The 11,250-nt window shown below is 39.6% G+C and overlaps 2 protein-coding genes across 3 annotated transcripts; both read right to left on the reverse strand.

Annotated features, from left to right (window-relative positions):
* Nucleotides 1-408: 408 nt before the first annotated feature.
* LOC134867207 (caspase recruitment domain-containing protein 19-like) lies at nt 409-5,093 on the reverse strand. Of its 2 annotated transcripts, XM_063887609.1 has the most exons (6): nt 4,867-5,093; nt 3,367-3,512; nt 3,082-3,238; nt 2,382-2,450; nt 1,374-1,439; nt 409-1,226 (listed from the first exon to the last, which is right to left on the reverse strand). In XM_063887609.1, exons 1-6 carry the CDS (start codon nt 4,868-4,870, stop codon nt 1,102-1,104), a joined length of 567 nt encoding a protein of 188 aa, XP_063743679.1. In that variant the 5' UTR covers nt 4,871-5,093; the 3' UTR covers nt 409-1,101. The 2 variants fall into 2 exon arrangements, with proteins under 2 accessions (XP_063743679.1, XP_063743688.1); XM_063887618.1 differs by lacking the exon at nt 2,382-2,450.
* Nucleotides 5,094-5,236: 143 nt separating this feature from the next.
* On the reverse strand, nt 5,237-10,134 carry LOC134867200 (uncharacterized). The gene is made up of 5 exons (XM_063887597.1): nt 9,686-10,134; nt 7,855-8,043; nt 7,090-7,237; nt 6,442-6,609; nt 5,237-6,355 (listed from the first exon to the last, which is right to left on the reverse strand). The coding sequence occupies exons 1-5, from the start codon at nt 9,768-9,770 to the stop codon at nt 6,022-6,024; spliced, it is 924 nt and encodes a 307-aa protein (XP_063743667.1). The 5' UTR covers nt 9,771-10,134; the 3' UTR covers nt 5,237-6,021.
* Nucleotides 10,135-11,250: the final 1,116 nt, after the last annotated feature.

An 11,250-nucleotide genomic window follows, 5' to 3' on the forward strand; every position in this document is an offset into this window, starting at 1 on the left:
CAGCGTCCTCTAGTGGCTCTATGGCTGCTTTTCAGACCATCAATGTGTTCAAACGAAAGTTGTTTTTCTTATCTAAATTTCCTGTTGTTGTAATGCATGGGAATACTGTGATTGCCTTACATATTATCTACATGTAATTTTTATTTTATTTTTCTGAATATGTTCAGTTTGTCACAGAGCGATGGAAATAAATAAGAAACAGTTGTAAAAACTGTTCTAAATAAAGTTTAAAAAACAATATTCTTCAAGTTCACACTGCCGGACACAAACCTAGAAAAACAGTTGTCATAAATGTTATTTTCATTGAATTATAATTAATTATTTACATTGCTTTGGTTTTTTTTACGCTTTTGTCAGACTGCATTAAAAATAAGACACAACTCCAGTTGATGTCAAAATGTGCTTTAATTGAGCAAATGATGAACATGATTACATTGCACTTTAGTCTTTAGATTTCCAACAACATTATCACAGTATTAATAAAGGCACTGAGAGTGTGTGAGCGGTTGGACTTATCTATTTTGTGTTTTAGAAACTGTGTTAAAGTATGCAGAGCTCTGTCGAATCAAACCTTTCAACACAGGCGTATGTGTGTGTGTGTGGGTGTCTCAACAAGCTGTGTTGCATTGAGATATCCTTCATCCTGTTGGTTTAGTTTCCTAGAGGGACAACCTCACCCTCTGTAATTCGTGTTGACGCATATTTTGTAGACATGATGTGATTCCCTGAATAGCTCCTCCCAACTTCTACCTGAGCAGTTTAGTCTGTCTGTGAGTGTTTGAGAACAGCTGTGTGGGTGTACAATTTCTCACTTATTATTCCGCTTGATGTTAGCTGAAAATGTGATAGGAATTATTATTGTTTTGTACGCACAATACAGTAAGATAAGATTCTTTCCAAAAATCCATGTAAAGCAACGTCAGCTGTGGGAATTTCTAGACAGAACGACACACATAATGTCGGCTTCAGATTAAAAAACAAGTCAATTAGTGTTTACAAATGCATGTCATTTTTAGCTTTCAAAGTGTGTGTGAGTTTGGCACAGCAAAGTGGCAAATTTCACAGCTTGTTCTTCTCACAGCGCCTTAAGCATTTCAACATCTAACGGCCTCCTTTTTTTCGCTTGCCAACCTCAGAATAGCATATAAAAACATCTTTAGCGCCTTTACTAAATTTTGCTGCAGAGCAGGGAAGAAACGGGCCGGTGCTTCTCAGTGTATCACCCTCTGTAGGCGGAAAGAGGGGCAACATAGAACATTAACAAATATATAGAGAGAGTGATTTAGAAAGAAAAAAACACAAAGAGAGGAGAACATTGATATTCAAAAGAAATTTGAAATTCCCAGGGACGAAGAAGTTTCTGTATGACTCACCTCCGTAATAGTAAAGTATTGCAATTCCAACTGCAAAACTGAAACAGCTCAGGAAGAACATTGGTCCTGAAGAAGGAAAGATAAATTATAAAGTTCTGTGACATTGAAACCAATAACACTAGAATATTTGATCAGCTGGTGGGCATCCGAAATGTGAATAGTTTGATAGATTTACACAAGTAAATGGCAAGAATCAAAGTCCAAAGCTGATTTGTGCACAGTTTTGTTGTTCACAGTCATCCATCCTTTCTTTGTATGAATTCTGATTAGGAGTCATTCCTGATGACCCGTTTTCTCAGCTGACACACCTTTGACCCAGTGGAAGCTCCCTGACTGTTCAAAGGAATGCCGGACAGAGGAAGCTGTTTTTGACCCACAAAACCAGTGCCGTGAATGTAATGGGATGATGAATGGTGCAGCAGTGTGGAGCAGTAGGGCCCACATTCTGATGCCTGGGGTTAAAAGGTTCAGCAGACAACTATGTTTGCAGAAGAACAAAGCGTGGTTGGGCTTTAGGGGCTTATCTGACAATCAGTGAGGGGCACAGAGGCACAGACAGTAAGACCACCATTTAAAACAAAACACACACCCTAGTAGTCATGCAGCAAAATGAAACTACTACTACAACAGCAGATTAAAAGGTGTATTTCAGCCCATTAACTACAACAGATCTTTTTTCTCTATTATTAAAAAAAGTGCCCCAACTTCAAATCTGCTGCAACATTTTACAACATTTTTGAGAATCATTTAATCATGTAGCAACCAGTGTCTGTTTATGCCAGTATACAGTATATATATTTTGCACAATATTATCCTATTATTCAGTTATGTTCTCTATCTATTCTGCAGTGGTTTCATGTTGCATCCTGTGCTGCCCAAGACGTTTGTGATTAATAGCAGGTGACTGTATTTAGAATTCAACTTCAAATATACAGTATATAAATAACAGAAAACATATTAATTGATTTACAGTACTCAGAAGTTGTGTGAGCCATTGATTAGATTTACCTCTGTTATTCAGCACAAATCGCTCTTGGTGGATCGCCACAGTGCTCGACAACTTTTGATCAGCCATTTCTAGAACATGAAAGTGTGAAATGTATAATAGGTCAACCCAACACTTTTGATGTCACACTTCTTTTTGTCACATTCACTACTTGCACTGCAGTCCCGGCAACACAATGGCTTCCCTCTTCTCTTGGATAAGATAAGCTACATTAGGCAAGACAGGCAATTACACAGCAGGGGATCCACCAATATGGGACACCAGGGAAGTTGCAAGTAGGATTTGCCAAACCATTGCACTTGAAATGTATTGGATAACATGACTTTTAACTAACTTTATGAACATTATGCACAGGAATTTCCAAAAGCATGAACAGACCTTTTCTCACTTTTTTGTTGCGTGTTTTTTGGCTTTTAATTACCCTCATTGTTGTGTGAGGCATTGAAGAAGGGGAACGGAAGAAACTGAATTATAATTTACAAAACATAGATCAACAAAGTGCTGGATTGTTAACAATATTTTTTCTATCCATATTATAAACATCATATGAGTTATTTTTTCAAATCAGGTATATTATGATGCCTCTAAAATGACCACTGCAGTAATTCTACCGCACATTGTACCTTTCCATTCCACTACTTCAATACGTTTCTGTGAGAAACTTCCTCTTAAAAATACATTAAGCTGTGTTTTTGTTTTTACCTCTCTGTATGACTCTGGTGGGCAGGCTGGTGTAGACATCCTCAGCGTGGATATGAAGTCCTCTGTAGAATTCATGACATGCCTCCTCGCCCTTCCCATGCAGGTGCTTCAACAGATCGGCTAACCGCGTCTTGGTGGGAACACTCAGCTTCCTGAACTGCAGAGGGACACATACTGAATTAAATAACTGTTCACAACCTGCTCACTGTGCCAGAGATCAAGTGCAAAGTCATGATCATTTTTAAAACAGGATGTTTTATGTTGTCATATGTTAACTGTAGTGACCCCTTGGGCTTCCTTGTCACTGAGTATCTGGGGGTAGATCCTGTTTAGCTGCAGCACCAATCTGTCCACCAGTTCAGTGTCCATCCTCTGATCTGAGCACAGGAAGTGGGCGTCCCTCTGGAGCTGATCATGGTAATCGTCAATGTCTAGTCAAGGACGATAGAAATGACAACATTAAAGACAAGCTAAAATGCACACTACATACATCTTTCTTAATTTATATAAATTAAGACAGAGTTGATCTAAAAGCTGTGTGTGCCATTGTGTGGAGTTCACCTCAGGTCATCAACTTATGACCCTGTTCAATTAGAGTATGCTGCAAAGCTCTAATTCAAGGACTGCAGATTTTATGTCTAGTCTTACAGTAAGTAGTTTCTTGGTAAGCTGGTCTTGGCACAAGTACTGCTCTGAAAATAAATGATTAAGAGGTTTATTCTCCAGTTTAAAAGGTGAATAAAGTGGCTGTAAAATGATATGAATAACAAATTGACTCAAAAGGGCATGCTTGAATAAAATAGGCTCTGACATTTGTTTTAACGAAAAGCCTGCAAGAACTGCAGTGACGTCAAAGCGTCCTTTATTAACTGCTGGCTAAACTTGATGGTCATTTGAGTCATTTTTTAAGATACAGACTGATTTCAAAACCAATCCCACATTTTTCAGCAAACTCACTGTTGATGTCTTACTCATTTCACTTTGATGCTTTCAAACTAGGTGTTCAACACTGAGGAGTGAATGAAAAAAAGGACCTTAGTGGCTGAAGTTAATGTTCAATATGAAAGCAGATTTCGTCTATCATTTTTTTCATTTTTCAGTCTTTTGAGTTTACTTGTTCCAACTGTTGATCTATGCCTTGTTAATGTGGTGACATTCATCATAAGGATTTCTGAAAAATATACAAATTATATATTTTGTGTGCAACTGATCTTCAAAAGTTAGTTGAAAGAAGCAGTACATATTAAAGAATTTGGAAGTTAATCACATTTACATTTATCTTCGAGGTAATCTCCAACATTTTCATTGTATTTTATTCAATAACACTGGCAATAACTTTAAAACAGGTGAGAGTATCCTGCTATCAAGAATCAAAAATGTTTAGTAAAATAAAATAACGACGTCTCCTCATCTTCATGTCATATTAAAGTGCAGCTCTTTAGAATTATTCTTACAGTAAACTTCAGGATTAGATGTGACTAACAGATGAGCATGTATATCTTCTGTAAATGACTGCATTACTCTATTACAATTCATCATTTAAATATAATTGCTTGTTATTTTAAGGCTGTATATCTGAACCGAAATAGCATCCAAATACTTCGTCACATTAAGCCAGAATTAATGCATTTGACAGCGCATTGCTATAGTACCAACTCAATTTACAAAATGTAGATTATATGCAACAAGTGGCACATCAAAACAACACAGCAGGCGGTCAGTGATCCTCTGAATCCTTGAAGTGTGCCTGCAATGATACCTGAAAAATATCCCAAAACATCTTACCCATGTTTCACAAAACTGTCATACTGACAAAAAAACTGGGGGACGTGCTTCCGAGCCTCCGGGTAAAACTTCCTGGTGTCCCGGGTGTGACGGTCTCTGCAGCTCCGTTACATCAGCACACTGCGCCGCCTGCTGGGGCCACATGACCTCAGAGCCGCGTGGTGAGTATCCGTCCGCAGATAGTGCTGAGCTGACAGGCAGATTACTGGAGCTAAGCCTTCTCTTACTCACCCTGAACTGCAGAGGTGTCATTTATCACTTTCATTTCTACCCTATTTTCCTTTATTCTAGTTTCAATTAGATCTGTTCATGGCATATAATTTAAAAAATGAATTATAAATAATAAGAACATAAGGCCTGATAATACTCATTGTTTATATTATTTTAATTTGTATTATTATTCATAATATTTGTTTTATTTTACATTTTAATTTATTTACTTTAAAACAATATATATTATTACTATTCAGTCAGTGATACATTCTTCACTATGTCACTTAAAATTCCTGTGTTTCTGTGCTACATCATTACTCAGACAAAATCTCTGCTGCCACCTTATCACGACGGCTTGTAAACATTTACATTTGTCCCTGAGAGGGAAATGTACACCATTTTATAATATAACACACTTCACTTGTTATCAGTAGAAGTCTTTCATTTATTTACATTCTTTAAAAAATAACATAGTATTATTTACATAGCGGCCAGTGCTCCCCAGCTGATCTCCACACCCACCACAGTGAGCCTTCCCTCCATGAGTTCTCAGCTGCCTGTAATGTTTTGTGAAACCCTTTCCAACTTAACTCCTTCGTGGTTAACTTTAACCAAACATAACACTATGACATGTTTCTGTAAAGCTCAGTTAAGTGCATAAAGTCCCTTGACATTTAAATTACAGGGGTTGTCATCCAACAAGGCCAGTGTCCTGAAAGTGCAATGGCTCTTCTTTTCCGACAGAGGGCACTGTGCCATTACAGTTTTTCAAAAGGCACATAAATCTGTCAGATCTGTATGCAAATAGAGCCTTCATACAGTGCAGACCTGCAGACATTATATTTTTACCAAGATCAAGAACGTTCAGTTGTTATTTCCTATAGTCCTTTTTCTACAGAACAATTCATTTGGCCGGTAACCAAGTCTTTGACTGATGGCACCTCACACTGAAATAATCCGAATGGAAAATTCTTTGGCAGCGTTTATATTCCTTGTGTTGGATTCATCTGTGGTTGATGGGTTCACTCCTGACAAACTGCTCTCCCGTCCTCCATACTGCCTTACCAAACCAGGCCCCACTGCTGAGATCTGCAGGCCTGAATTTATGGTTTGGCTGGAGGACTGAGGGGGATTGCTGAATTCAGGTAGACCAGACTGCGCATATTCTAGGTTTTGGTGTAAGAGAGGCCTGTTGTATTCATAGCCGGGAAGAGTAGAAAGTGGAGGAGTGGCGACATATTCACGGTCAAGACCATAGGGGTACTGCTGATGACATCTGGAGGAAAAGACAACAGATTGTTTTTAATTGTGACATTTTTGTTTATTTTTGTCTGTTTAACTAAAAGTCAGCCTAAATCTCACCTGCAGACTTGCATGTTGTCACACATGGCTGGGTTTTTGGTGTCCCAAAGTGCAAGCACCTTCTCTGGGGTGTTATTGTTGTTGTTGTTTCTGCCTTTATGGCTGTAGCGGGACCTGTTGTCTTCCTGTTGTTGGGGCTGACCCTCCAACTGCCACTTATCTTGCTCCCTGTTTAACACAATATATCTTTAAACCTGCATGGCAGTATTTCACTATGTGTAAAATGTATAAAAGGAAACTGACTAATAACTAATTAAATTTACATTTAGCTGAAAATACTTTTACATCAGTTATACCAGCAAATACTAGTGTGGATTATGAGCTGTCTTTCTGTAAGTGAGTTTCCTTTTTGTCTCATGCAAGAGGATGCTCATGCAGGTAAGCAGATGATACGGCACACAGACCGCTAACGCTTTCACACTATTGCCCAGACCTTTATGTAGCGGTAACATGCTATGTGCCAGCATAAGCGAAGTAGACAGCAATCCAGTAACCATTGATGTAAACAATACTGGCTTTAAAAACTATCTAAGAAAAAAAATGCTTTAAACACATATGTTAGAGCTCCAGTGAATAACAGTGACTTTAAACTGCACATTCCCCATGGTCACCTTGATTTTAACTTGTATTATGGTATTGTTAACTCACCTCGCTTGCTTTTTCCTTTTGTCTTCTTTTATGCAGTCGACCCAACAGCAGGTGATGAAGGCCATGGACATGAAGAGGATTATGGCCGAGCTGATAAGGGATGCCAGCACAGCCACACGGAAACCAAAGTCCTCATATTGAGAAAAAGCTGGGGTGTGAGAGAAGAAGAAGAATGATTTTTCCACTTTATTTCAATTGCAATTAACATATTAAAAAGCTCCATTTATCATTCTGCAAAATCTATCTCACAAGTCTTTCCTTGTTTTTTGACCAGAGGAGATTGGCAGACTTACTACATCCCAGCACAACAAGGAAGGTACAATAAGACTTAAATCCCATTTTTAATTTCTTTCAGTTTCACACCAGCTTTTTTTCTCCCTTGATGATTTACCCTGAACATAATTAAGATCCTGCGTTCCCTTTTTCCACTTGCTCATCAAAACAGCGGCTAACTGTGCACCTGCCTGAAATTATTCCTGTCTAACTCCATTAGCATTAATATTCTCCTTTAATGAGCTTTATCCCCAAGCAAGACATTATTTTATCTCCAATGTGTCCTGACATCATTTAGAAGAATTCATTATGGCAAGCCAAACATTAATCCTCAAGTGTCTTTCTGTAACATTGCCTATAGTCACAATGCTGATCATATGATGGTTAATATATATCCCATTTCTTCAAAATAATGAGCAGACGGACAGTTCAGGGTAAGTATTGCAGCCACTGCAATTCTCCAAGCTTCAGATCAAGGTCTTTGTTACTCACGTTTACAGTAGGTTTCGCCCACCCAGTGGGTGCTGTTGGTGTCCATAACACACTTCAGCTCACTTCCAACCAGTTTGTGTTTGGCTGGGCACTGCAGGGAAATGACTGTCCCCACAGTGGTGCCATTGCCCTGGATGATCCTCTGGGTGCCCAGGGCTGGCAGGATCATGGGTGCACACTGAGCCTGACCTAAAAGAGTTAGAAGTTAATTTATCATTCAAAGTTCAGCTAAAGTTTGAATACATGTATAATTCATGTATCTTCAAAATAAATGTGTTTTCTCAGACACAAACCCAAAACTCAGAATGCAAAAGAAGCACAACAACTGTTAAGGGTGAACAACAAAGAAGAATGGAGCACTGCAGATGGGATGTAACGTTGGATGGGACAATCAGTCCACAGCTATCAGCACTGAACCCCTGAAGGGCTGCACAACGATGTGTGACAAAACACTGTCTGCCCCCCTTGTAACCGCCTTGTGTTGTGCTGCATCGGATTCTTACAGTATCGAAACAGGAAATGTGATAAATCATTGAACCTGCGAGGCTGGTGGAAACACACAGGCCATCTGGAGCCATGCTAAACAACTGGTTATCATAGAGCACAGTGATCAGCATATTGGCTACAGGGGGGGAGGTCTCTCACTGTCCTAGCTCAGTACTTCAGCAGTCTGGCATGGAGAACGTACAACATAAAAGTATCACTTCATCATGACACAAGCTGTTGGGCTGCAAATAAAAACAATGACATCAGGTCAATGATTTCCAGCACGACTGGGAAGGATAATGTGATCAGGCCAAGTCCAAATCTGCTTGTTTACTGAGGAAACGCAGCTTCTGGTGTTCACTTGAAAACAATGAACTTGTGGCATTGGAGAGATTTTGTAGTTTTACTATTTGTAACTTTTAACTGGAGGAAGATATCCAAGAATCTGACATTCTTCCTAGGGGCTTTGCTCTTAGAGGAGAAAAATGTGGTGCACGTTTATCAACACAAGGGGCTTTCAAAGCACACTAAAAGTGTATGGAGTCAGAGACAGACAGACAGGCAGGCAGGCAGGCAGGCAGGCAGGCAGGCAGGCAGGCAGGCAGACAGACAGACAGACAGACAGACAGACAGACAGACAGACAGACAAACAGTGATGAGTGTGACAGTCACACTTGTAAAGTGGGATACTCTCCTGAGTATTAAGCTTAACATACTCAAGTTTATGTAACACAAGGTTGGACTTCATAGCCGATATATAAAGAGCATTACTTTTATGTAATGTATGTGAATGTGTCAGAGAGAGATGCTCAGCTGTGCATCAGTTTCTGGTGTAAAGCCACCAGTAATACCTCCCCTTTTTCACTTCCTTTATTTCTTTCTAAAAATACGCATACATTATAAGATCTAGAAGAAAGGTGTGCATGATGTTCATTCCTTCCGACAACTATTTATTGATAGTAATTGTATTCACCTATGCAGATTTTGTTTATCAGAAATAATCACACACCCATCAACAAAAGATCAAATCTGTAAATACATAACTTGATTATTTTTGAAAAACACTTGTTTGAAAACTAGAGAGATATTGCAAAAGAGGAAATAAAGGTCTAACTTTAAGATACCATAAATTAAATCTCAATTAAAAAAATGCAATGATCTTTAAATAAGACACTACCTTGCAGATTACTCTCTAGGAAATATATATATTTAATATTCTAAAAAGGCCTTTGTGTTAGTAAGAGAAGTAGAGTACGACCAGAGTGCCTAAAATAATTCACCGTCTCACAAACATCCATACACATTCAACTCGAGACAGCATTTGCAGTCATTTAATCGTTTTTACCTGAAATATTCCGGTAACGGATGTCATCTTTGTTGGTAAAATCAGTCCGGGAGACATCTGCTATCGAAGCTGTTGCCGCGGACATGGTGGTAAATGACAGACGTCCCCCGGTCCCCTGTTTGGTGTGCGTAAAGACTGCGCACCGGAGCTCCTCTGTGCCGGGTACAGGCTAAACAAGTTGGGATTCCGTTGGACTGGAGTCGTGCGTGAGCTTCTCGGCGCGATTGTATTCGCCACTCTGCCTTTCAGGGAGCAGCCTGTCATCAACAGGATCCTCCCACAACGCTTTCTCAGTGCAACATTAACGTATTCTAATTCCCCGGTTTGGACAGTGGCTCATTCTGATTGGCGCTCGAGAGTACGAACAGCTGAAGTGATCGCTTGAGACCTTGTTGACCAAAGAAAAATGACTAACACAATGAATAACACAAGGTCTGATAAAGTTGGATCCATTCACGTTGAGAGCAGGACATCTACAGCAGCAATAAGACCGCTCTTTGTGGGCAGGATGTGGCACTGCTGCTCTGTTTGAGTCAGGACGTGATACCTCAGACTGGATTGAACATGATCAAAAACACGCACATAATAAGTGATGCAAAGCTTATTTTAAGAAATATGGGGCCCTTAAGGAACATATTTTACACTGCACAGTCCTAATAGCTGGATTGTCCCATCATGGCATCATGTCTATAGTTAACATTTAGGCTCAACATCAGCTTCAACATAGGAGATACTCATTTAAATAATGCTAGCAAGTTGCAGAAGTGTGCCGAATACAAAGGGCTAAAAGTCATATTGAGAGAGGGAATTCCACTCGACTGCACATTATAAAAACTTCAGTTTCGCTGTATGTAGCCACACTTCTCTGACAGCATCTCAGACAGATGTGTTTTTTTCACTTCTCTGTCAGTGTCTCTGTTTGTCCCAGTTCAGTGAGATTTGTGTTAACAAGGTGATAACATGTGACCTAGATAAAGAAACCATAACTGTTTCACTGCGTTGATACTTAATCAAATGAGTAACCATGCTCATTGCTGTGGTGTGGAAATGTAGCTATGGTGTAAAAAACCTATCAGAAAAACACTTCAAAACACTTTATGTTCTTCAAATGCAGAATTATCTCTAGCTACACACACACACACACACACACACACACACACACACACACACACACACACACACACACACACACACACACACACACACACACACACACACACACACACACACACACACACACACACACACACACACACACACACAATAGAGCACATAAATCCTGCTCCCTCTGCTCACACAAAATATGAAGGTCTCTCTTCACTTGGCATTCTCATCTGAAAGCAGCACTTTTCCCTTGTTCAAACAGCACGTCGGCCGGTTTAATGTCATTGAAAATTCTGGGCATGCATGAGACTGTTTTCTGCTGTGGGTGATAAGTGTCTCCACAGGCGCAGTCCTGTTCACCTGAACAAACCCCCACAACACCTCAGACACACTGGGAGCCTCTGTTCAGACAGCAGTTTCCTCATCATTCATGAATATATTAGCATAGCTGATTAACAGCG

Source organism: Eleginops maclovinus, chromosome 1 (genome assembly GCF_036324505.1).
Source record: "Eleginops maclovinus isolate JMC-PN-2008 ecotype Puerto Natales chromosome 1, JC_Emac_rtc_rv5, whole genome shotgun sequence".
Taxonomy (NCBI): Eukaryota; Metazoa; Chordata; class Actinopteri; order Perciformes; family Eleginopidae; genus Eleginops; species Eleginops maclovinus.

Coding starts and splice junctions, on each gene's coding strand:
- LOC134867207 (XM_063887609.1), bottom strand. Junction 2,451..3,081: donor CACCAGAGTCATACAGAGAG/GTAAAAACAAAA, acceptor TTCATGTTCTAG/AAATGGCTGATCAAAAGTTG. Junction 1,227..1,373: donor AATACTTTACTATTACGGAG/GTGAGTCATACA, acceptor TTCCGCCTACAG/AGGGTGATACACTGAGAAGC.
- LOC134867200 (XM_063887597.1), bottom strand. CDS start 9,770: ATGTCCGCGGCAACAGCTTCGATAGCAGATGTCTCCCGGACTGATTTT. Junction 8,044..9,685: donor CCGTTACCGGAATATTTCAG/GTAAAAACGATT, acceptor TAACTCTTTTAG/GTCAGGCTCAGTGTGCACCC. Junction 6,610..7,089: donor AAAAGGAAAAAGCAAGCGAG/GTGAGTTAACAA, acceptor TGTGTTAAACAG/GGAGCAAGATAAGTGGCAGT.